The sequence below is a fragment of the Ranitomeya imitator genome, chromosome 10 (genome assembly GCF_032444005.1).
Source record: "Ranitomeya imitator isolate aRanImi1 chromosome 10, aRanImi1.pri, whole genome shotgun sequence".
Classification (NCBI taxonomy): domain Eukaryota; kingdom Metazoa; phylum Chordata; class Amphibia; order Anura; family Dendrobatidae; genus Ranitomeya; species Ranitomeya imitator.
This window is the reverse complement of record NC_091291.1, coordinates 55,773,741-55,800,429: the sequence shown is the minus strand read 5'-3', so window position 1 is coordinate 55,800,429 and position 26,689 is coordinate 55,773,741. Positions and strand designations below refer to the sequence as shown.

Genomic DNA, 26,689 nt, shown 5'->3' with positions numbered 1-26,689 from the left:
AACCTTCCCCAGCATCGCCTAATCATAGACGTTGCAACAAGGTGGAACTCAACACTGCACATGCTTCAGAGACTGTGTGAACAGAGGCGGGCTGTTATGTTTTTGTGGGAGGATACACATACACGGGCAGGCAGTAGGATGGCAGACATGGAGTTGTCAGGTGTGCAGTGGTCGAAGATTCAAGACATGTGTCAAGTCCTTCAGTGTTTTGAGGAATGTACACGGCTGGTTAGTGCAGACAACGCCACAATAAGCATGAGCATCCCCCTAATGCGTCTGCTGATGCAAAGTTTGACGCACATAAAGGATCAGGCGTCTGCAGCTGAGGAAGAGGAAAGCCTTGATGACAGTCAGCCATTGTCTGGCCAGGGCAGTGTACAGGACGAGGTAGCGGGCGAAGAGGAGGAGGAGGACGAGGAGGATGATGGGGATGATTATATTTTTAATGAGGAAGCTTTTCCGGGGCCACTGGAAATTGGTGGCGCGGCAAGGCCGGGTTCTGGTTTTTTGAGGGACACAAGTGACGTGGATTTGCCTGAAACTGCCCCTCAACCAAGCACAACCGCAGATTTGAGAACTGGAACTTTGGCCCACATGGCGGATTATGCCTTACGTATCCTCAAAAGGGACACACGCATAACTAAAATGCTGAATGATGACGATTACTGGTTGGCCTGCCTCCTTGATCCTCGCTATAAAGGCAAATTGCAAAATATAATGCCACATGAGAACTTGGAACTAATATTAGCAACCAAACAATCAACTCTTGTTGACCGTTTGCTTCTGGCATTCCCTGCACACAGCGCCCGTGATCGTTCTCACACGAGCTGCAGGGGCCAGCAGACCAGAGGAGTTAGAGGGGCAGAAATCAGAAGTGGCGTTGGCCAGAGGGGTTTTCTGACCAGGTTGTGGAGTGATTTTGCTATGACCGCAGACAGGACAGGTACTGCAGCATCAATTCAAAGTGACAGGAGACAACATTTGTCCAGTATGGTTACAAACTATTTTTCATCCCTTATCGATGTTCTCCCTCAACCGTCATTCCCATTTGATTACTGGGCATCAAAATTAGACACCTGGCCAGAATTGGCAGAATATGCATTGCAGGAGCTTGCTTGCCCGGCAGCTAGTGTCCTATCAGAAAGAGTATTCAGTGCTGCAGGTTCAATACTAACAGAAAAAAGGACTCGTCTGGCTACCCAAAATGTAGATGATCTAACCTTCATTAAAATGAACCACAACTGGATTTCGAAATCTTTTGCCCCACCTTGCCCGGCTGACACCTAGCTTTCCTATGAAAAGGTCTTGCCTGTGGACTATTCTGAATGCCTTTTCCAATCTCGTAATTTTCTGCACCTGATTGTCCAGCATACGACATGTTTACACCTCACTAAATGGCCAAACTCCCCACACGGGGCCGTGGTATCGACACTTGGCGACAGCACCCGTGAGAGTGCAGTTTGTCTGAAGAGGTGGGTGAGCCCGCTTTTGGTCGACGGCACTGCCACTGGGTCCCTCCTAGTACAATAAAGTGTCTCTGGCGGTGGTGGTGCGCACCCAACGTCAGACACACCGTTGTAATATGAGGGGCCCTGGGCCTGTACCGCCGGCCACAAGACAGTTTCCCCCCACCCCAGCTCAAACAGTGCTCTACCACTTGCAAAATTATCTCACAGCTCCACCAATGTTTAGTCTATGCGCTCACATCCTTCAATGCCTGCCACTGACAATACCATTGTATTGACATTTTTGTTATGTTAGGCCTTCGATGCCTGTCTGTGGTCACTCCTTCCACTAGGCCTCCACTGACCACACCACTGCTGCCCGTGTACCCCTGTAACCAATTTAAAATTGCCTACAGCCATGTGTTATTATTTTAGGCCTTCGATGCCTGTCTGCGGTGACTCCTTCCACTAGGCCTCCACTGACCACACCACTGCTGCCCGTGTACCCCTGTAACCAATTTAAATTGCCTACAGCCATGTGTTATTATTTTAGGCCTTCGATGCCTGTCTGCGGTGACTCCTTCCACTAGGCCTCCACTGACCACACCACTGCTGCCCGTGTACCCCTGGAACCAATTTAAAATTGCCTACAGCCATGTGTTATTATTTTAGGCCTTCGATGCCTGTCTGCGGTCACTCCTTCCACTAGGCCTCCACTGACCACACCACTGCTGCCCGTGTACCCCTGGAACCAATTTAAAATTGCCTACAGCCATGTGTTATTATTTTAGGCCTTCGATGCCTGTCTGCGGTCACTCCTTCCACTAGGCCTCCACTGGCCACACCACTGCTGCCCGTGTACCCCTGGAACCAATTTAAAATTGCCTACAGCCATGTGTTATTATTTTAGGCCTTCGATCCCTGTCTGCGGTCACTCCTTCCACTAGGCCTCCACTGACCACACCACTGCTGCCCGTGTACCCCTGGAACCAATTTAAAATTGCCTACAGCCATGTGTTATTATTTTAGGCCTTCGATGCCTGTCTGCGGTCACTCCTTCCACTAGGCCTCCACTGACCACACCACTGCTGCCCGTGTACCCCTGTAACCAATTTAAAATTGCCTACAGCCATGTGTTATTATTTTAGGCCTTCGATGCCTGTCTGCGGTGACTCCTTCCACTAGGCCTCCACTGACCACACCACTGCTGCCCGTGTACCCCTGGAACCAATTTAAAATTGCCTACAGCCATGTGTTATTATTTTAGGCCTTCGATGCCTGTCTGCGGTCACTCCTTCCACTAGGCCTCCACTGACCACACCACTGCTGCCCGTGTACCCCTGTAACCAATTTAAAATTGCCTACAGCCATGTGTTATTATTTTAGGCCTTCGATGCCTGTCTGCGGTGACTCCTTCCACTAGGCCTCCACTGACCACACCACTGCTGCCCGTGTACCCCTGGAACCAATTTAAAATTGCCTACAGCCATGTGTTATTATTTTAGGCCTTCGATGCCTGTCTGCGGTCACTCCTTCCACTAGGCCTCCACTGACCACACCACTGCTGCCTGTGTACCCCTGGAACCAATTTAAAATTGCCTACAGCCATGTGTTATTATTTTAGGCCTTCGATGCCTGTCTGCGGTCACTCCTTCCACTAGGCCTCCACTGACCACACCACTGCTGCCCGTGTACCCCTGGAACCAATTTAAAATTGCCTACAGCCATGTGTTATTATTTTAGGCCTTCGATGCCTGTCTGCGGTCACTCCTTCCACTAGGCCTCCACTGACCACACCACTGCTGCCCGTGTACCCCTGTAACCAATTTAAAATTGCCTACAGCCATGTGTTATTATTTTAGGCCTTCGATGCCTGTCTGCGGTCACTCCTTCCACTAGGCCTCCACTGACCACACCACTGCTGCCCGTGTACCCCTGTAACCAATTTAAAATTGCCTACAGCCATGTGTTATTATTTTAGGCCTTCGATGCCTGTCTGCGGTCACTCCTTCCACTAGGCCTCCACTGACCACACCACTGCTGCCCGTGTACCCCTGGAACCAACATCAGAAAATATAAAAATAAGTATTTTGCTTATAAAAAAGAAAATACTGGAGAGATATCAAATGCAGACATTTGAACATTAAAAACAAACACATACAACAAAAATCTGGTACAGTACTAAAAATGGCCACCAGCTACAATAACTTTCTCCTGCAAGTAGTTAACTGAAAGGTTTTTTCAATTTTAAACACAGATATGGCATCCACCGAGTGTTGTCCTGTCGCGTCTTCTTTATATTATTGCCAAGAAGATGCAAAACAATGAAAATAATAAAATCATTATTTACCAAAAAAATAGAGTAAGTCAAAACCACATTGCAAATAAACATTCTTACAAATAAAGAAGCAGGGCGCGTCCGAGGGTGAGTATATACCTAATAAGAATATAATCACCCTCGGACGCGCCCTGCTTCTTTCCGACAGCCTTCCTTCCTAAGAATCAGCCCTTCCGTGGTGTAGAGAGAGGGTTTGTTACACTCCAAGGTGTTCCCCAGGTTGCCTTTCCTGAGCTTCGATCTTCCGGCTCTCGTTTAGTAGTTGTTGGAAACTACGCTGCATTGGGCCTACAAATTGGGTATGGGGTGTAGAGAGATGGTGTGTTCCACTCCAAGGTGTTCCCCAGGTTGCCTTTCCTGAGCTTCGATCTTCCGGCTCTCGTTTAATAGTTGTTGGAAACTACGCTGCATTAGGCCTACAAATTGGGTATGGGGTGTAGAGAGATGGTGTGTTCCACTGTAGAGAGATGGTGTGTTCCACTCCAAGGTGTTCCCCAGGTTTCCTCTCCATTGCTTCGATCTTCCGGCTCTCGTTTAGTAGTTGTTGGAAACTACGCTGCATTAGGCCTACAAATTGGGTATGGGGTGTAGAGAGATGGTGTGTTACACTCCAAGGTGTTCCCCAGGTTTCCTCTCCATTGCTTCGATCTTCCGGCTCTCGTTTAGTAGTTGTTGGAAACTACGCTGCATTAGGCCTACAAATTGGGTATGGGGTTTAGAGAGATGGTGTGTTACACTCCAAGGTGTTCCCCAGGTTTCCTCTCCATTGCTTCGATCTTCCGGCTCTCGTTTAGTAGTTGTTGGAAACTACGCTGCATTGGGCCTACAAATTGGGTATGGGGTGTAGAGAGATGGTGTGTTCCACTCCAAGGTATTCTCCAGGTTGCCTTTCCTGAGCTTCGATCTTCCAGCTCTCGTTTAGTAGTTGTTGGAAACTACGATGCATTAGGCCTACAAATTGGGTATGGGGTGTAGAGAGATGGTGTGTTACACTCCAAGGTGTTCCACAGGTTTCCTCTCCATTGCTTCGATCTTCCGGCTCTCGTTTAGTAGTTGTTGGAAACTACGCTGCATTAGGCCTACAAATTGGGTATGGGGTGTAAGGAGATGGTGTGTTACACTCCAAGGTGTTCCCCAGGTTTCCTCTCCATTGCTTCGATCTTCCGGCTCTCGTTTAGTAGTTGTTGGAAACTACGCTGCATTAGGCCTACAAATTGGGTATGGGGTGTAGAGAGATGGTGTGTTCGACTGTAGAGAGATGGTGTGTTCCACTCCAAGGTGTTCCCCAGGTTTCCTCGCCAATGCTTCGATCATCATGCTCTCGTTTAGTAGTTGTTGGAAACTACGCTGCATTAGACCTACAAATTGGGTATGGGGTGTAGAGAGATGGTGTGTTCCACTCCAAGGTGTTCTCCAGGTTGCCTTTCCTGAACTTCTATCTTCAGGCTCTCATTAAATTGTGGTTAAACGGAACAACTGCATTTGGCGTACTAGTTGGTTTGGGGCCTACTATCGGTGTCTGCCGCTCCTTGCTGTTCTCCTGGTTTCCTGTCCTGAAATTCCGTTTTCAGGCGCTCGTTAAGTAGTTGTTAATGTTAGACTGCATTTGGCCTACTAGTTGGGTTGGGGCCTACTATCGGTGTCTGCCACTCCTTGCTGTTCTCCTCCACTGAACAAAGCTGTGCCGCCTGTTTACTACGGTTGCCAATTTTGAACTGCATTTCGACTACTTACTGATTTGGGCCTACTCTCTGTGTCAGCCTCTCATTCCAGTTGTCCTCCACTGCAATGCCCCCTGATTAGTCCTGTGTTACCAATTTTGAACTGCATTTAGCCCACTTTATTCTTTGGGCCTATATCTGTGTTTCCTCCTCATCCTGCCCATTGCCCAGCCAGTGATAGATGAGTCTGCTGGTACATTGACCCATAACGCAACATTTCCCGTGCACGCTACACTGAAAGATTGTGACCCTGCTGAAAGTCAGGTCCCCCTTCCCGCATACCATACCACCTTACACGGGGACAAACAGGAAGGTGCAGATGAAAGTGCAGGTTCCTTCATCAGGTGGGGGGAGGAATACTAGTTGGCGACGTCACTGGCACAGGGCCTCTCATGGTACGCAAAAGTGTTGCTGCCGGTGGGAGGCGCCCCCGCCGTGCAAACACACCGCTGTACTTTGAGGGGCCCTGTGCCAGTGCCAATGCCAACGAGTGGGCCCCCCCTGCTTGCTCAGGTTCACAGCACTTGCAAAGTTGAAATACATACCTCTCCCTGCTCCACTGCCGTGACGTGGTCCAGATTTCCTGGGCCCACTAATTACTTGAACCAGCCCTACCCACCACAACTTTAGCCAAATGACCCCCAATTTCAAATGCCTTCCAATTATTATAAGGTAAATTACGCTTGACAAGCTTCATTAAGAAGAATGGATGGTTTTGACATTAAAATGGGCACTCTAGGTGTTTTCCTGGCCACCACTCACTGCCGACTATGCTGCCCCATTGACTTGCATTGGGTTTCGTGTTTCGGTCGATCCCGACTTTACGTCATAATCGGGCGATTTCACTCGACCCGACTTTTGAGATAGTCGGGTTTCGCGAAACCCGGCTCGACTCTAAAAAGGTCAAGGTCGCTCAACTCTACTCATCATATTTGAGAAGGTGAATTTTGTCTTTCCCAATTGTTGCATATGTAGCCTCTATAAATCCAATTAATATGAAGTGTCCTCCAGGTTTCAGCAAACCTGAGAACTTCCTGATATATTTAATGTATTCATCTTTATCTTTACTAATAGAATCTAAAAGGCTGACAGTGAGGACACAATCTGCTAGTGGTAACACTATTGGATGCATCATATTTTCTTTTTTGAGGTCACATTTAACAACATGTTGAAGGGCTGATCTCATTTTATTTTCTCTTTCCTGTGTCTTTTCACTGTAAGAAAAAAATTAGAAAAATTAGAAAAATGAAGAAAGTTCTGGTCTCCCAGTCAATATTGAATAGAGTGGCATCAGGGCTTGGGAAAGAGCACTGGACGTTCAAAATAGAGGGAATGACATGAATTCGTCCCAAATTGATGTGCTATTTTCAATGTTTGCCCATTAAAGCAGCCACGGGCCAATATTAAGACAAAAGTGTTTATTTTCCCTCTTTCAGGCTAATATTTACATGTACACAATTTTTTACTCTATAAAGTACTGTAGCTTTCCAATACATTGGTTCATTGCCAAATCTTGTATACCGCACAGTATAATTTTTTTTTATTTCCACAGTGGCATAATTAGAAGGTATACATTAGGGAGTATACAAGATTTATACCTCTGACATACAGGCCAAACAAAATGTACCATTCTGCACTCTTTGAACATTACACATTTAGGTATTAAACCATTATTGAGATTGTTGATTTGAGTTGATAAAAGTAAACTTTTGTATGGAAATCTTAATTTTGGATTTTAAGATTCAACCAAAGCAATGTATGAGAAGTAGAAGATATACTGGGTCAGTATCTCCGAAATTTGCTTTCAAATTTCTAGTTTGTAAGCAACCATTATTACGATACTGGTTTTCTCCTAATTTTTGACAAATACTTCACCTGCTTTCTTTAATTTCTACATGAACTTTTGTGATATGGCTCCAATCAAATGCTCCTGTTTGTGAATCCACCCATCTCTTCAGCTCCATGATGCATCTGTCTCTAAACTTCAGCACTATGATGTGTTTGAAAAAATCACAGGCTGCAAACAAATGGTGAACCATGGAGCCATGACTGACGTCAATCAAGATGTCTCCTTCAATATGACCTGCAGAAATAAAAAAATGTTCATTCTATGGTTCAAACATCCCAATAACAGGATTCTCCATTGTCTATTTGATTACATTTACCATTAACAGATCAATTAACACTGGAAAGAAAATTTAAACTTAATTTTTCCAATGTGGTTCATTGGGGTAGAAATGGACAGCACTGGAAGTTGGAGTCATAACAATGCCTCAAGTTTGGCTACGTATGAAAGCATAATGATCTCAGACAGACAGATGCAATTCACTAATTCTGATATGTTATAAAGGATCGAATCATTGAATGTTATATTCCTCTTGTGGGGCTAATAAATATTTGAAAGAAATGCAGCAATTAACCCCTTCATGACCTGGAAATTTTCTTCTTCTTTTTTTGTTCTTTCCAAAATCCATAGCTTTTTAATTGTGTATCAAAATAGTCATACTAGGTCTTTATTTTTATAGTATATGTTGTATTTTTAAATGATACTACAGGGTGGTCCATTTATATGAATGCACCTAAATAAAATGGGAATGGTTGGTGATATCAACTTCCTGTTTGTGGCACATTAGTATATGGGAGGGGGAAAACTTTTCAAGATTATTGGTGACCATGGTGGCCATTTTGAAATCAGCCATTTTGGATCCAGCTTTATTTCTTCCAATGTGAAGAGGGTCATGTGACGCATCAAATTTATTGAGAATTTCACAAGAAAAACAACGGTGTGCTTGGTTTTAACATAACTTTATTCTTTCATGGGTTATTTACAAGTTTATGACCATTTATAAAATGTGTTCAATGTGCTGTCCATTGAGTTGGATTGTCAATGCAAACCTCTTCTCCCACTCTTGACACACTAATATCAACACCGCGAAAGAAATGCTAGCACAGGCTTCCAGTATCTGTTGTTTCAGATGCTGCACATCTCGTATCGTCACAGCATAGACAATTGCCTTCAGACGACCCAAAAGATAAAAGTCTAAGGGGGTCAGATCAGGAGACCTTGGTGTCCATTCAACTGGCCCACGACGACTAATCCACTTTCCAGGAAACTGTTCATGACACGTTCCCTGAGTTTTTCCAGCAAGATGGTGCACCACCACATTATGGGTGTCAGGTCCGAGCATTCCTACATGAACAGTTTCATGGAAAGTGGATTGGTCTTCATGGGCTACCAAGGTCTCCCGATCTGACCCCCTTAGACTTTTATCTTTGGGGTCATCTGAAGGCAATTGTCTATGCTGTGAAGATACAAGATGTGCAGCATCTGAAACAGGTATGAAACAAGTATGGGATTGACAAAGCTATGATTAGGTGGATTCACAACTGGCTCAGTGATCATACTCAAAGAGTATAAATGGTTGCACATCCAATTGGAAAAGTGTTTCAAGTGGGGCACCACAAGGCTCTGTCCTGGCCCCAGTGTTGTTCAACATTTTTATAAATGATCTAGATAAGGAAACTGAAGATAAACGAATCAAATTTGCAGAAGATGCAAAGCTAGGAGGGACAGCAAACACTAGAGAAATCAGAGAAAGGATTCATAAGAATCTATATAAGCTTGAACAATGGGCAGTAACTAATAGAATTGCATTTAACAGAGATAAATGCAATATTCTACATCTGGCCAAGAAAAAGGAAAATTACATCTGTAGAATGGGAGGAATAGAACTAAGCAACATCACTTGAAACAGACTTTGGTATACTAATAGATCACAGACTGCACATGAGTAACCTGGGTGATGCAGCAGCAAAAAAAAGCAACACAGTTCTAGGATGTATTAAAAGATGCATAGAGACTAGATCACTTAAAGTAATTATCCCCCTCTACTTCTCCTTGGTCAGACCTCATCTGGAATACTTTGTCCAGTTCTGGGCACCACATTTTTAAAAAGATATTGAAAAACTGAAGCATGTTTAGAGAAGAGCTACCAGGATGGTGAGAGGACTACAAAGTATGTACTATGTGGAACGGTTAAAGTATCTGGGAATGTTTAGCTTGCAATAAGAAGGCTAAGAGGAGACTTAATAGCTGTCTACAAATATATGAAGGGCTGTCACAGTGTAGAGGGATCATCCTTGTTCTCATTTGCACATGGAAACACGAGAAGCAATGGAATGGAAAAGTGTTTGGTATACTAATAGATCACAGACTGCACATGAGTAACCTGGGTGATGCAGCAGCAAAAAAAAGCAACACAGTTCTAGGATGTATTAAAAGATGCATAGAGACTAGATCACTTAAAGTAATTATCCCCCTCTACTTCTCCTTGGTCAGACCTCATCTGGAATACTTTGTCCAGTTCTGGGCACCACATTTTTAAAAAGATATTGAAAAACTGAAGCATGTTTAGAGAAGAGCTACCAGGATGGTGAGCGGACTACAAAGTATGTACTATGAGGAACGGTTAAAGTATCTGGGAATGTTTAGCTTGCAATAAGAAGGCTAAGAGGAGACTTAATAGCTGTCTACAAATATATGAAGGGCTGTCACAGTGTAGAGGGATCATCCTTGTTCTCATTTGCACATGGAAACACGAGAAGCAATGGAATGGAACTGAAAGGTAGAATATACAGATTAATATATGAAAAAACGTTTTGACAGCGGGGGTGAGCAATGAGTGGAACAGGCTGCCACGAGAGGTGGTGAGTTCTCCTTCAATGGAAGTCTTAAAACACAGGCTGGACAGGCATTTCTCTGAGATGGTATGAATCCTGCATTGAGCAGGGGGTTGGACACGATGACCCTTGAGGTCCCTTTCAACTCTAACATTCTAGGATTCTATAATTCTATCATACCATAAAATGAGGAGTTTCTCCGTTTGTTGGAAAAAGGCTGCATGGGTAGCATTAGTGGTATCTAATTTATTGAGAAACTCAAGATCAGATAACTATGAAGAGTTATTGGAAAATATACTCAAAAGATATAAGGGTCTTGGCTGTAACATGTCCTTAAAGATTAATTTCTTACATTCACATCTAGACTTTTTCCACCAAACTGCGGAGCGCTGAGCGACGAGCACATTGTGAGATTTCACCAAGCTATGGAGAAAAGTTATCAAGGAAAATGGAATCCATCAATGCTTGCAGATTACTTCTGGACAATTGTAAGAGATGATCTGACGCAGGAGTACAAGAGGCAAACAAAAAAGAGTTGTCACTAGTGCTGAGCATTCCGATACTGCAAATATCGGGTATCGGCCAATATTCGCCGTATCGGAGTTCCGATGCTGAGTTCCGATACTTTTGCAATATCGAGTACCGGAATCGGACGTTCCCAAAATGCAATGAGCCAGTTTGATTTAATTAAGCCAATGAGGAATCCTAAGAAGTGTGGGCACATCCTGTTATGCATGTAAGGCATGTAACTAATGGCATGGCTGTGATTGGCACTATAAAAGCTGCTGCTGCCATTTTGGGTTCACTCTTCTGTGAATTCAGTTAGGTACAGGACGCTGCTGTTCTGACTGAGGGACAGTTTGAGATAGCTATTTGCTTCATTGTTTTTTACCCTGGCTGCTTTAGCAACCGCTGTGTGGGAAGCTTTTTTTGCCTTGCAGCGCTGTTCACAGCTGTCTGCAAGGTCTCTGTGTGTGCGTGCAGCTCATGCTGTAGTCTGTTCTGCAGCCACATCTGGTTGTAGTCCATTCAGCGTGCGCAACTGCCTCATACTGTTACATTGTCCTTTTTTGCCTTAGTGCTCCTGCACATTTTTCCTGATTTCTCCTATTAGTGTGTTTCCATCCGTATCCAGCTAGCTTGCATGCAAACACTATAGGAGTAGATAGAGGAGCTTTTCTGCAGCCTTGTAGTGCTGTTCACGGCTGTCTGCAAGGTCTCTGTGTGTGAGTGCAGCTGTAGTCTGTTCTGCAGCCACATCTGGTTGTAGTCCGCTCAGCGTGCCTCATATTGTTACATTGTCCTAGCCAAGCAGCATTCGAGAAATTGAAGAAAAGGGAGTATGCAGTGATGCGCAATTGCTTTGTCTCTCTGAATCTGAAGAGGCGGGTAGGCCAGTACCTACGGTCAGCACACCTCAGTACGCATCTGATGATGAGACTCAGATGCCACTTTCTGGTGCGTACTGTGCTGCCGAGACTACCCAAGGAAGCAGTTGTTGGAAGAGGGTAGTGTAGATGATGAGTAAACCTTCAAAGAGGGCAAACAATATAAATGCTCCACCATCATATAATATCAATAACCAAAGAAAAAAATGGATACAAGAGCTCAAAGTAAAAAATATAACAACTTTATTAGAGACCAATCATAAACAACAATATATAAATAAACTATAAAAACCATACATATACGATGCAAAGGCTAAAAGCAGAGACGAGCCTAGTGCCACGCACAAAGACACAAGTATAAGTACAAATGTGATGACAAACAAATCAGACAATAGCTGTAAACTCATAGGGCCATATATAGATAGAATATGTTCTATTTTTATTGTATTATAAATAGTAAGTGTAATATGGTCACAATACAAGCTATAGTTCTAAAGTACTAGGCAGGCGGCAGGAACGTAACATAAATACATGGCCAAATATAAGGGTGTCACATTAAGAGCATAGTGCATATAGAATCAACCCCACCTGGTAAGTATCGGCTGTTACTAAAGCAAAAGTATAGCAAAGCTGTCCAGTCCCTCCTAATGGCTCACTAAACCATGCAATGCATGTGAACCCGGGAAGTCCCAAGCAAGGAAAGGAGAAGAAAGACTAGGCTGAAGGAAAGTGAATACCTTACCGACCTGCTGCAATCATGCGTGGAAGAGGAGGCCCCGACGCGCGTTTCGCAGAAGTTGCTTCCTCGGGGGGCGCTATGAGTTTACAGCTATTGTCTGATTTGTTTGTCATCACATTTGTACTTATACTTGTGTCTTTGTGCGTGGCACTAGGCTCGTCTCTGCTTTTAGCCTTTGCATCGTATATGTATGGTTTTTATAGTTTATTTATATATTGTTGTTTATGATTGGTCTCTAATAAAGTTGTTATATTTTTTACTTTGAGCTCTTGTATCCATTTTTTTCTTTGGTTAGTGTAGATGATGAGGTCCTTGACCCATCATGGCGAAAGGTACAGGAATGTGGTGGGAGCAGCTCTGAGGAAGAGATTCCCCGAACGGCCAAAAAAGGAGGGAGAGGGAGGGGGCAGACTCTGTTGCCTGTAGCCTCCACTTTGGCACCCATTACGAGCATGCCTCTTCCAAAACCCAAAATAGGCACTCCCAAGACTTGCAGTGCCTGGTCCTTTTTTGACACAGTTGCCGATGACATTTGCTTTGTCAAATGCAAGCTGTGTAATCAGAAAGTGAAAAGAGGAACAAGTGTCAGCAACCTCAATACCACAAATATGTGGAAACATGTGCGGACCAAGCACATGGTGGAGTTACAAAAAAACACTGAAGACCTAGGCCAACCTACAGCGCCACCTACCACCTCTTCAGCTCGTGTTGTAGCCTCTTCCTCCAGCTCACACATAGCTGGTTCGGCTTCCTCACAGGATCGCCATGGAAGAACCTCTGGCACTGTTGTACAGAGACACAGTGTAATTCCACCCACAGCACCACATTCCATGTCATCCTCACACTTCCTGGCCAGTCTACAGCCATCGGTAGCACAGGCATGGGAGAAAAGGCGACCATACTCAGCAAACCACCCCCGAGCACAGGCTCTGAATGCTGGCATTGCAAAACTACTGTCCCTTGAAATGCTCTCATTCAGGCTGGTGGAGACTGACACCTTCCGTAACTTCATGGCACTGACAATCCTACAATACAATGTGCCTAGCCGCTTTTATTTCAGCAGGCAAGCCGTCCCTACCCTGCAAAAGCATATGGAGGGAAACATTAAACATGCGCTACTAAACGCCGTCAGTAGCAAGGTCCACCTGACCACTGATGCGTGGACTAGTAACCATGGACAGGGACGATACCTTTCCCTCACTGCCCATTGGGTAAATGTTGTGGAGCCGGGTACAGATCTTGAGAGTGGCGCTGTACATGTTCTGCCAACTCTAAGGATTGCAGGAATCCAGTCTGTACACATCGACTCCTCCTCATACTCCAGTTCCTCTGAATCAGCGCTGCAGGAACCCGCACATTATTTATCCACATGGACCCGTGAACGCATACCTGTTATGACCGATATGAGCACAGCCGTGGCCAAACGTCAACAGGCCATACTGAAATTAATTTCTTTGGGGAATCGAAGCCATACAGCGCAGGAGCTCTGGAATGCCATCATGCAGGAGAGCAACGTGTGGTTTGTGCCAGCGAATCTCCAGCCAGGCATGGTAGTGAGTGACAATGGCCAAAATCTGGTGGCAGCTCTGGGCCTAGGCAACCTCACTCACATCCCATGTCTGGCACTTGTGCTCAACTTGGTTGTGCAGAGTTTTTTGAGGGACTATCCAGATCTTGATGCACTGCTGCACAAGGTCCGCCTAGAGTACGCTCACTTGCGGTGTTCCAGAATGGCAAGATCGTGCATTGCAGCTCTGCAGCACCGATTCCACCTTCCAGAACATTGCATCATATGTGACCTACCCCCCAAGTGGAATTCAAAGTTACATATGTTGAAGCGGTTGTGTGAGCAGCAGGCAGCAGTAATGGAGTACCAGCTGCATCAGGTGCAAACAAGTCGCACTGCGCCGTTCACACTTCACCACCACTGAGTGGGCCTCTAAGAAGGACATCTGCCACGTTTTGCATGCCTTCAATGATTCCACGTGGTTGGTGAGTGCAGATGATGCACTAGTCAGCATGACTTTCCTCTTTATCTGCCTGCTTGATAAAACACTGCAAGCACTAAGGGAGGAGGTTGTGGAAGAGGTGGAGGATGAGGAGTCACAAATGACATCTGCTTCTGGACAGTCTGAGCAATGTGGTTCCTCACAAAGGCCTAGGCAGGGGACACTGTGAGGAGGATGAGGAGGAGTCAATGGAGGAGGAAGACATCTGTCCAGAGGAGGGAGTTACACAATGCTCTAGTAGTCAGTAGGGTTGAGCGACCTTGACCTTTTTAGAGTCGAGCCGTGTTTCGCGAAACCCGACTATCTTAGAAGTCGAGTTGAGTGGAATCGGCCGATTATCGCGAAAAGTCGGGTATCGCCCGAAACACGAAACCCAATGCAAGTCAATGGGGGAGCATAGTCGGCAGTGAGTGGAGGCCAGGAAAACACCTACACTGCCCATTTTAATGGCAAAAACATCCATTCTTGTTAAAGAAGCTTGTCAATCGTAATTTACCTTATAATAATTGGAAGGCATTTGAAATTGGGGGTCATTTGGCTAAAGTTGTGGGGGGTAGGGCTGGTTCAAGTAATTTGTGGGCCCAGTAAATCTGGACCACGTCACGGCAGTGGAGCAGGGAGAGGTAAGTATTTCAACTTTGCAAGTGCTGTGATCCTGAGCAAGCAGGGGGGGCCCACTTGTTGGCATTGGCACTGGCACAGGGCCCCTCAAAGTACAGCGGTGTGTTTGCATGGCGGGGGCGCCTCCCACCGGCAGCAACACTTTTGCGTACTATGAGAGGCCCTGTGCCAGTGACGTCGCCAACTAGTATTCCTCCCCCCACCTGATGAAGGAACCTGCACTTTCATCTGCACCTTCCTCTTTGTCCCCGTGTAAGGTGGTATGGTATGCGGGAAGAGGAACCTGACTTTCAGCAGGGTCACAATCTTGCTGTGTAGCGTGCACGGGGAATTTTGCGTTATGGGTCAATGTACCAGCAGACTCATCTATCACTGGCTGGGCAATGGGCAGGATGAGGAGGAAACACAGATATAGGCCCAAAGAATAAAGTTGGCTAAATGCAGTTCAAAATTGGTAACACAGGACTAACCAGGGGGCATTGCAGTGGAGGACAACTTGAATGAGAGGCTGACACAGAGAGTGGGCCCAAATCAGTAAGTAGTCGAAATGCAGTTCAAAATTGGCAACCGTAGTAAACAGGCGGCACAGCTTTGTTCAGTGGAGGAGAACAGCAAGGAGTGGCAGACACCGATAGTAGGCCCCAACCCAACTAGTAGGCCAAATGCAGTCTAACATTAACAACTACTTAACGAGAGCCTGAAAATGGAATTTCAGGACAGGAAACCAGGAGAACAGCAAGGAGTGGCAGACACCGATAGTAGGCCCCAAACCAACTAGTACGCCAAATGCAGTTGTTCCGTTTAACCACAATTTAATGAGAGCCTGAAGATAGAAGTTCAGGAAAGGCAACCTGGAGAACACCTTGGAGTGTAACACACCATCTCTCTACACCCCATACCCAATTTGTAGGCCTAATGCAGCGTAGTTTCCAACAACTACTAAACGAGAGCCGGAAGATCGAAGCTCAGGAAAGGCAACCTGGAGAACACCTTGGAGTGGAACACACCATCTCTCTACACCCCATACCCAATTTGTAGGCCTAATGCAGTGTAGTTTCCAACAACTACTAAACGAGAGCATGAAGATCGAAGCATTGGCGAGGAAACCTGGGGAACACCTTGGAGTGGAACACACCATCTCTAAACACCCCATACCCAATTTGTAGGCCTAATGCAGCGTAGTTTCCAACAACTACTAAACGAGAGCAGGAAGATCGAAGCTCAGGAAAGGCAACCTGGAGAACACCTTGGAGTGGAACACACCATCTCTCTACACCCCATACCCAATTTGTAGGCCTAAAGCAGTGTAGTTTCCAAGAACTACTAAACGAGAGCCGGAAGATCGAAGCTCAGGAAAGGCAACCTGGAGAACACCTTGGAGTGGAACACACCATCTCTCTACACCCCATACCCAATTTGTAGGCCTAATGCAGTGTAGTTTCCAGGAACTACTAAACGAGAGCCGGAAGATCGAAGCTCAGGAAAGGCAACCTGGAGAACACCTTGGAGTGGAACACACCATCTCTCTACACCCCATACCCAATTTGTAGGCCTAATGCAGTGTAGTTTCCAACAACTACTAAACGAGAGCATGAAGATCGAAGCATTGGCGAGGAAACCTGGGGAACACCTTGGAGTGGAACACACCATCTCTCTACACCCCATACCCAATTTGTAGGCCTAATGCAGTGTAGTTTCCAAGAACTACTAAACGAGAGCCGGAAGATCGGAGCTCAGGAAAGGTAACCTGGAGAACACCTTGGAGTGGAACACACCATCTCTCTACACCCCATACCCAATTTGTAGGCCTAATGCAGCGTAGTTTCCAACAACTACTAAACGAGAGCCGGAAGATCGAAGCTCAGGAAAGGCAACCTGGAGAACACCTTGGAGTGGAACACACCATCTCTCTACACCCCATACCCAATTTGTAGGCCTAATGCAGTGTAGTTTCCAAGAACTACTAAACGAGAGCCGGAAGATCGAAGCTCAGGAAAGGCAACCTGGAGAACACCTTGGAGTGGAACACACCATCTCTCTACACCCCATACCCAATTTGTAGGCCTAATGCAGTGTAGTTTCCAAGAACTAATAAACGAGAGCGGGAAGATCGGAGCTCAGGAAAGGTAACCTGGAGAACACCTTGGAGTGGACACACCATCTCTCTACACCCCATACCCAATTTGTAGGCCTAATGCAGCGTAGTTTCCAACAACTACTAAACGAGAGCCGGAAGATCGAAGCTCAGGAAAGGCAACCTGGAGAACACCTTGGAGTGGAACACACCATCTCTCTACACCCCATACCCAATTTGTAGGCCTAATGCAGTGTAGTTTCCAACAACTACTAAACGAGAGCATGAAGATCGAAGCATTGGCGATGAAACCTGGGGAACACCTTGGAGTGGAACACACCATCTCTCTACACCCCATACCCAATTTGTAGGCCTAATGCAGTGTAGTTTCCAAGAACTACTAAACGAGAGCCGGAAGATCGGAGCTCAGGAAAGGTAACCTGGAGAACACCTTGGAGTGGAACACACCATCTCTCTACACCCCATACCCAATTTGTAGGCCTAATGCAGTGTAGTTTCCAACAACTACTAAACGAGAGCATGAAGATCGAAGCATTGGCGAGGAAACCTGGGGAACACCTTGGAGTGGAACACACCATCTCTCTACACCCCATACCCAATTTGTAGGCCTAATGCAGCGTAGTTTCCAACAACTACTAAACGAGAGCCGGAAGATCGAAGCTCAGGAAAGGCAACCTGGAGAACACCTTGGAGTGGAACACACCAACTCTCTACATCCCATACCCAATTTGTAGGCCTAATGCAGTGTAGTTTACAAGAACTACTAAACGAGAGCCGGAAGATCGAAGCTCAGGAAAGGCAACCTGGAGAACACCTTGGAGTGGAACACACCATCTCTGTACACCCCATACCCAATTTGTAGGCCTAATGCAGTGTAGTTTCCAAGAACTACTAAACGAGAGCCGGAAGATCGAAGCTCAGGAAAGGCAACCTGGAGAACACCTTGGAGTGGAACACACCATCTCTCTACACCCCATACCCAATTTGTAGGCCTAATGCAGTGTAGTTTCCAAGAACTACTAAACGAGAGCCGGAAGATCGGAGCTCAGGAAAGGTAACCTGGAGAACACCTTGGAGTGGAACACACCATCTCTCTACACCCCATACCCAATTTGTAGGCCTAATGCAGTGTAGTTTCCAAGAACTACTAAACGAGAGCCGGAAGATCGAAGCTCAGGAAAGGCAACCTGGAGAACACCTTGGAGTGGAACACACCATCTCTCTACACCCCATACCCAATTTGTAGGCCTAATACAGTGTAGTTTCCAAGAACTACTAAACGAGAGCCGGAAAATCGGAGCTCAGGAAAGGCAACCTGGAGAACACCTTGGAGTGGAACACACCATCTCTCTACACCCCATACCCAATTTGTAGGCCTAATGCAGTGTAGTTTCCAAGAACTACTAAACGAGAGCCGGAAGATCGGAGCTCAGGAAAGATAACCTGGAGAACACCTTGGAGTGGAACACACCATCTCTCTACACCCCATACCCAATTTGTAGGCCTAATGCAGCGTAGTTTCCAACAACTACTAAACGAGAGCCGGAAGATCGAAGCTCAGGAAAGGCAACCTGGAGAACACCTTGGAGTGGAACACACCATCTCTCTACACCCCATACCCAATTTGTAGGCCTAATGCAGTGTAGTTTCCAAGAACTACTAAACGAGAGCCGGAAGATCGAAGCTCAGGAAAGGTAACCTGGAGAACACCTTGGAGTGGAACACACCATCTCTCTACACCCCATACCCAATTTGTAGGCCTAATGCAGTGTAGTTTTCAACAACTACTAAACGAGAGCATGAAGATCGAAGCATTGGCGAGGAAACCTGGGGAACACCTTGGAGTGGAACACACCATCTCTCTACACCCCATACCCAATTTGTAGGCCTAATGCAGCGTAGTTTCCAACAACTACTAAACGAGAGCCGGAAGATCGAAGCTCAGGAAAGGCAACCTGGAGAACACCTTGGAGTGGAACACACCATCTCTCTACACCCCATACCCAATTTGTAGGCCTAATGCAGTGTAGTTTCCAGGAACTACTAAACGAGAGCCGGAAGATCAAAGCTCAGGAAAGGCAATCTGGAGAACACCTTGGAGTGGAACACACCATCTCTCTACACCCCATACCCAATTTGTAGGCCTAATGCAGTGTAGTTTCCAAGAACTACTAAACGAGAGCGGGAAGATCGGAGCTCAGGAAAGGTAACCTGGAGAACACCTTGGAGTGGAACACACCATCTCTCTACACCCCATACCCAATTTGTAGGCCTAATGCAGCGTAGTTTCCAACAACTACTAAACGAGAGCCGGAAGATCGAAGCTCAGGAAAGGCAACCTGGAGAACACCTTGGAGTGGAACACACCATCTCTCTACACCCCATACCCAATTTGTAGGCCTAATGCAGTGTAGTTTCCAAGAACTACTAAACGAGAGCCGGAAGATCGGAGCTCAGGAAAGGTAACCTGGAGAACACCTTGGAGTGGAACACACCATCTCTCTACACCCCATACCCAATTTGTAGGCCTAATGCAGCGTAGTTTCCAACAACTACTAAACGAGAGCATGAAGATCGAAGCATTGGCGAGGAAACCTGGGGAACACCTTGGAGTGGAACACACCATCTCTCTACACCCCATACCCAATTTGTAGGCCTAATGCAGCGTAGTTTCCAACAACTACTAAACGAGAGCCGGAAGATCGAAGCTCAGGAAAGGCAACCTGGAGAACACCTTGGAGTGGAACACACCATCTCTCTACATCCCATACCCAATTTGTAGGCCTAATGCAGTGTAGTTTACAAGAACTACTAAACGAGAGCCGGAAGATCGAAGCTCAGGAAAGGCAACCTGGAGAACACCTTGGAGTGGAACACACCATCTCTGTACACCCCATACCCAATTTGTAGGCCTAATGCAGTGTAGTTTCCAAGAACTACTAAACGAGAGCCGGAAGATCGAAGCTCAGGAAAGGCAACCTGGAGAACACCTTGGAGTGGAACACACCATCTCTCTACACCCCATACCCAATTTGTAGGCCTAATGCAGTGTAGTTTCCAAGAACTACTAAACGAGAGCCGGAAGATCGGAGCTCAGGAAAGGTAACCTGGAGAACACCTTGGAGTGGAACACACCATCTCTCTACACCCCATACCCAATTTGTAGGCCTAATGCAGTGTAGTTTCCAAGAACTACTAAACGAGAGCCGGAAGATCGAAGCTCAGGAAAGGCAACCTGGAGAACACCTTGGAGTGGAACACACCATCTCTCTACACCCCATACCCAATTTGTAGGCCTAATACAGTGTAGTTTCCAAGAACTACTAAACGAGAGCCGGAAGATCGGAGCTCAGGAAAGGCAACCTGGAGAACACCTTGGAGTGGAACACACCATCTCTCTACACCCCATACCCAATTTGTAGGCCTAATGCAGTGTAGTTTCCAAGAACTACTAAACGAGAGCGGGAAGATCGGAGCTCAGGAAAGGTAACCTGGAGAACACCTTGGAGTGGAACACACCATCTCTCTACACCCCATACCCAATTTGTAGGCCTAATGCAGCGTAGTTTCCAACAACTACTAAACGAGAGCCGGAAGATCGAAGCTCAGGAAAGGCAACCTGGAGAACACCTTGGAGTGGAACACACCATCTCTCTACACCCCATACCCAATTTGTAGGCCTAATGCAGTGTAGTTTCCAAGAACTACTAAACGAGAGCCGGAAGATCGAAGCTCAGGAAAGGTAACCTGGAGAACACCTTGGAGTGGAACACACCATCTCTCTACACCCCATACCCAATTTGTAGGCCTAATGCAGTGTAGTTTTCAACAACTACTAAACGAGAGCATGAAGATCGAAGCATTGGCGAGGAAACCTGGGGAACACCTTGGAGTGGAACACACCATCTCTCTACACCCCATACCCAATTTGTAGGCCTAATGCAGCGTAGTTTCCAACAACTACTAAACGAGAGCCGGAAGATCGAAGCTCAGGAAAGGCAACCTGGAGAACACCTTGGAGTGGAACACACCATCTCTCTACACCCCATACCCAATTTGTAGGCCTAATGCAGTGTAGTTTCCAGGAACTACTAAACGAGAGCCGGAAGATCAAAGCTCAGGAAAGGCAATCTGGAGAACACCTTGGAGTGGAACACACCATCTCTCTACACCCCATACCCAATTTGTAGGCCTAATGCAGTGTAGTTTCCAAGAACTACTAAACGAGAGCCGGAAGATCGGAGCTCAGGAAAGGTAACCTGGAGAACACCTTGGAGTGGAACACACCATCTCTCTACACCCCATACCCAATTTGTAGGCCTAATGCAGCGTAGTTTCCAACAACTACTAAACGAGAGCCGGAAGATCGAAGCTCAGGAAAGGCAACCTGGAGAACACCTTGCAGTGGAACACACCATCTCTCTACACCCCATACCCAATTTGTAGGCCTAATGCAGTGTAGTTTCCAAGAACTACTAAACGAGAGCCGGAAGATCGAAGCTCAGGAAAGGCAACCTGGAGAACACCTTGGAGTGGAACACACCATCTCTCTACACCCCATACCCAATTTGTAGGCCTAATGCAGTGTAGTTTCCAAGAACTACTAAACGAGAGCCGGAAGATCGGAGCTCAGGAAAGGTAACCTGGAGAACACCTTGGAGTGGAACACACCATCTCTCTACACCCCATACCCAATTTGTAGGCCTAATGCAGTGTAGTTTCCAAGAACTACTAAACGAGAGCCGGAAGATCGAAGCTCAGGAAAGGCAACCTGGAGAACACCTTGGAGTGGAACACACCATCTCTCTACACCCCATACCCAATTTGTAGGCCTAATACAGTGTAGTTTCCAAGAACTACTAAACGAGAGCCGGAAGATCGGAGCTCAGGAAAGGCAACCTGGAGAACACCTTGGAGTGGAACACACCATCTCTCTACACCCCATACCCAATTTGTAGGCCTAATGCAGTGTAGTTTCCAAGAACTACTAAACGAGAGCCGGAAGATCGAAGCTCAGGAAAGGTAACCTGGAGAACACCTTGGAGTGGAACACACCATCTCTCTACACCCCATACCCAATTTGTAGGCCTAATGCAGTGTAGTTTTCAACAACTACTAAACGAGAGCATGAAGATCGAAGCATTGGCGAGGAAACCTGGGGAACACCTTGGAGTGGAACACACCATCTCTCTACACCCCATACCCAATTTGTAGGCCTAATGCAGCGTAGTTTCCAACAACTACTAAACGAGAGCCGGAAGATCGAAGCTCAGGAAAGGCAACCTGGAGAACACCTTGGAGTGGAACACACCATCTCTCTACACCCCATACCCAATTTGTAGGCCTAATGCAGTGTAGTTTCCAGGAACTACTAAACGAGAGCCGGAAGATCAAAGCTCAGGAAAGGCAATCTGGAGAACACCTTGGAGTGGAACACACCATCTCTCTACACCCCATACCCAATTTGTAGGCCTAATGCAGTGTAGTTTCCAAGAACTACTAAACGAGAGCCGGAAGATCGGAGCTCAGGAAAGGTAACCTGGAGAACACCTTGGAGTGGAACACACCATCTCTCTACACCCCATACCCAATTTGTAGGCCTAATGCAGCGTAGTTTCCAACAACTACTAAACGAGAGCCGGAAGATCGAAGCTCAGGAAAGGCAACCTGGAGAACACCTTGCAGTGGAACACACCATCTCTCTACACCCCATACCCAATTTGTAGGCCTAATGCAGTGTAGTTTCCAAGAACTACTAAACGAGAGCCGGAAGATCGAAGCTCAGGAAAGGCAACCTGGAGAACACCTTGGAGTGGAACACACCATCTCTCTACACCCCATACCCAATTTGTAGGCCTAATGCAGTGTAGTTTCCAAGAACTACTAAACGAGAGCCGGAAGATCGGAGCTCAGGAAAGGTAACCTGGAGAACACCTTGGAGTGGAACACACCATCTCTCTACACCCCATACCCAATTTGTAGGCCTAATGCAGTGTAGTTTCCAAGAACTACTAAACGAGAGCCGGAAGATCGAAGCTCAGGAAAGGCAACCTGGAGAACACCTTGGAGTGGAACACACCATCTCTCTACACCCCATACCCAATTTGTAGGCCTAATACAGTGTAGTTTCCAAGAACTACTAAACGAGAGCCGGAAGATCGGAGCTCAGGAAAGGCAACCTGGAGAACACCTTGGAGTGGAACACACCATCTCTCTACACCCCATACCCAATTTGAAGGCCTAATACAGTGTAGTTTCCAAGAACTACTAAACGAGAGCCGGAAGATCGGAGCTCAGGAAAGGTAACCTGGAGAACACCTTGGAGTGGAACACACCATCTCTCTACACCCCATACCCAATTTGTAGGCCTAATGCAGCGTAGTTTCCAACAACTACTAAACGAGAGCCGGAAGATCGAAGCTCAGGAAACGTAACCTGGAGAACACCTTGGAGTGGAACACACCATCTCTCTACACCCCATACCCAATTTGTAGGCCTAATGCAGTGTAGTTTTTAACAACTACTAAACGAGAGCATGAAGATCGAAGCATTGGCGAGGAAACCTGGGGAACACCTTGGAGTGGAACACACCATCTCTCTACACCCCATACCCAATTTGTAGGCCTAATGCAGCGTAGTTTCCAACAACTACTAAACGAGAGCCGGAAGATCGAAGCTCAGGAAAGGCAACCTGGAGAACACCTTGGAGTAGAACACACCATCTCTCTACACCCCATACCCAATTTGTAGGCCTAATGCAGTGTAGTTTCCAGGAACTACTAAACGAGAGCCGGAAGATCAAAGCTCAGGAAAGGCAATCTGGAGAACACCTTGGAGTGGAACACACCATCTCTCTACACCCCATACCCAATTTGTAGGCCTAATGCAGTGTAGTTTCCAAGAACTACTAAACGAGAGCCGGAAGATCGGAGCTCAGGAAAGGTAACCTGGAGAACACCTTGGAGTGGAACACACCATCTCTCTACACCCCATACCCAATTTGTAGGCCTAATGCAGCGTAGTTTCCAACAACTACTAAACGAGAGCCGGAAGATCGAAGCTCAGGAAAGGCAACCTGGAGAACACCTTGCAGTGGAACACACCATCTCTCTACATCCCATACCCAATTTGTAGGCCTAATGCAGTGTAGTTTACAAGAACTACTAAACGAGAGCCAGAAGATCGAAGCTCAGGAAAGGCAACCTGGAGAACACCTTGGAGTGGAACACACCATCTCTGTACACCCCATACCCAATTTGTAGGCCTAATGCAGTGTAGTTTCCAAGAACTACTAAACGAGAGCCGGAAGATCGAAGCTCAGGAAAGGCAACCTGGAGAACACCTTGGAGTGGAACACACCATCTCTCTACACCCCATACCCAATTTGTAGGCCTAATGCAGTGTAGTTTCCAAGAACTACTAAACGAGAGCCGGAAGATCGGAGCTCAGGAAAGGTAACCTGGAGAACACCTTGGAGTGGAACACACCATCTCTCTACACCCCATACCCAATTTGTAGGCCTAATGCAGTGTAGTTTCCAAAAACTACTAAACGAGAGCCGGAAGATCGAAGCTCAGGAAAGGCAACATGGAGAACACCTTGGAGTGGAACACACCATCTCTCTACACCCCATACCCAATTTGTAGGCCTAATACAGTGTAGTTTCCAAGAACTACTAAACGAGAGCCGGAAGATCGGAGCTCAGGAAAGGCAACCTGGAGAACACCTTGGAGTGGAACACACCATCTCTCTACACCCCATACCCAATTTGTAGGCCTAATGCAGTGTAGTTTCCAAGAACTACTAAACGAGAGCCGGAAGATCGGAGCTCAGGAAAGGTAACCTGGAGAACACCTTGGAGTGGAACACACCATCTCTCTACACCCCATACCCAATTTGTAGGCCTAATGCAGCGTAGTTTCCAACAACTACTAAACGAGAGCCGGAAGATCGAAGCTCAGGAAAGGCAACCTGGAGAACACCTTGGAGTGGAACACACCATCTCTCTACACCCCATACCCAATTTGTAGGCCTAATGCAGTGTAGTTTCCAAGAACTACTAAACGAGAGCCGGAAGATCGAAGCTCAGGAAAGGTAACCTGGAGAACATCTTGGAGTGGAACACACCATCTCTCTACACCCCATACCCAATTTGTAGGCCTAATGCAGTGTAGTTTTCAACAACTACTAAACGAGAGCATGAAGATCGAAGCATTGGCGAGGAAACCTGGGGAACACCTTGGAGTGGAACACACCATCTCTCTACACCCCATACCCAATTTGTAGGCCTAATGCAGCGTAGTTTCCAACAACTACTAAACGAGAGCCGGAAGATCGAAGCTCAGGAAAGGCAACCTGGAGAACACCTTGGAGTGGAACACACCATCTCTCTACACCCCATACCCAATTTGTAGGCCTAATGCAGTGTAGTTTCCAAGAACTACTAAACGAGAGCCGGAAGATCGGAGCTCAGGAAAGGTAACCTAGAGAACACCTTGGAGTGGAACACACCATCTCTCTACACCCCATACCCAATTTGTAGGCCTAATGCAGCGTAGTTTCCAACAACTACTAAACGAGAGCATGAAGATCGAAGCATTGGCGAGGAAACCTGGGGAACACCTTGGAGTGGAACACACCATCTCTCTACACCCCATACCCAATTTGTAGGCCTAATGCAGCGTAGTTTCCAACAACTACTAAAAGAGAGCCGGAAGATCGAAGCTCAGGAAAGGCAACCTGGAGAACACCTTGGAGTGGAACACACCATCTCTCTACATCCCATACCCAATTTGTAGGCCTAATGCAGTGTAGTTTACAAGAACTACTAAACGAGAGCCGGAAGATCGAAGCTCAGGAAAGGCAACCTGGAGAACACCTTGGAGTGGATCACACCATCTCTGTACACCCCATACCCAATTTGTAGGCCTAATGCAGTGTAGTTTCCAAGAACTACTAAACGAGAGCCGGAAGATCGAAGCTCAGGAAAGGCAACCTGGAGAACACCTTGGAGTGGAACACACCATCTCTCTACACCCCATACCCAATTTGTAGGCCTAATGCAGTGTAGTTTCCAAGAACTACTAAACGAGAGCCGGAAGATCGGAGCTCAGGAAAGGTAACCTGGAGAACACCTTGGAGTGGAACACACCATCTCTCTACACCCCATACCCAATTTGTAGGCCTAATGCAGTGTAGTTTCCAAGAACTACTAAACGAGAGCCGGAAGATCGAAGCTCAGGAAAGGCAACCTGGAGAACACCTTGGAGTGGAACACACCATCTCTCTACACCCCATACCCAATTTGTAGGCCTAATACAGTGTAGTTTCCAAGAACTACAAAACGAGAGCCGGAAGATCGGAGCTCAGGAAAGGCAACCTGGAGAACACCTTGGAGTGGAACACACCATCTCTCTACACCCCATACCCAATTTGTAGGCCTAATGCAGTGTAGTTTCCAAGAACTACTAAACGAGAGCGGGAAGATCGGAGCTCAGGAAAGGTAACCTGGAGAACACCTTGGAGTGGAACACACCATCTCTCTACACCCCATACCCAATTTGTAGGCCTAATGCAGCGTAGTTTCCAACAACTACTAAACGAGAGCCGGAAGATCGAAGCTCAGGAAAGGCAACCTGGAGAACACCTTGGAG

At 46.5% G+C, this 26,689-nt stretch overlaps 1 protein-coding gene across 1 annotated transcript in view; it reads right to left on the bottom strand.

Moving 5' to 3' along the window:
• The window catches only part of LOC138650845 (indolethylamine N-methyltransferase-like), a 63,064-nt gene that overhangs the window by 9,152 nt on the left and 27,223 nt on the right, over window positions 1-26,689 (bottom strand). Inside the window, exons 2-4 of the mRNA XM_069740689.1 lie at window positions 7,380-7,587; window positions 6,428-6,718; window position 6,239 (exon numbers count right to left, since the gene is read on the bottom strand). Coding sequence (XP_069596790.1) covers window position 6,239; window positions 6,428-6,718; window positions 7,380-7,587 — 500 coding nt within the window. The remainder of the gene's footprint in view (window positions 1-6,238; window positions 6,240-6,427; window positions 6,719-7,379; window positions 7,588-26,689) is intronic.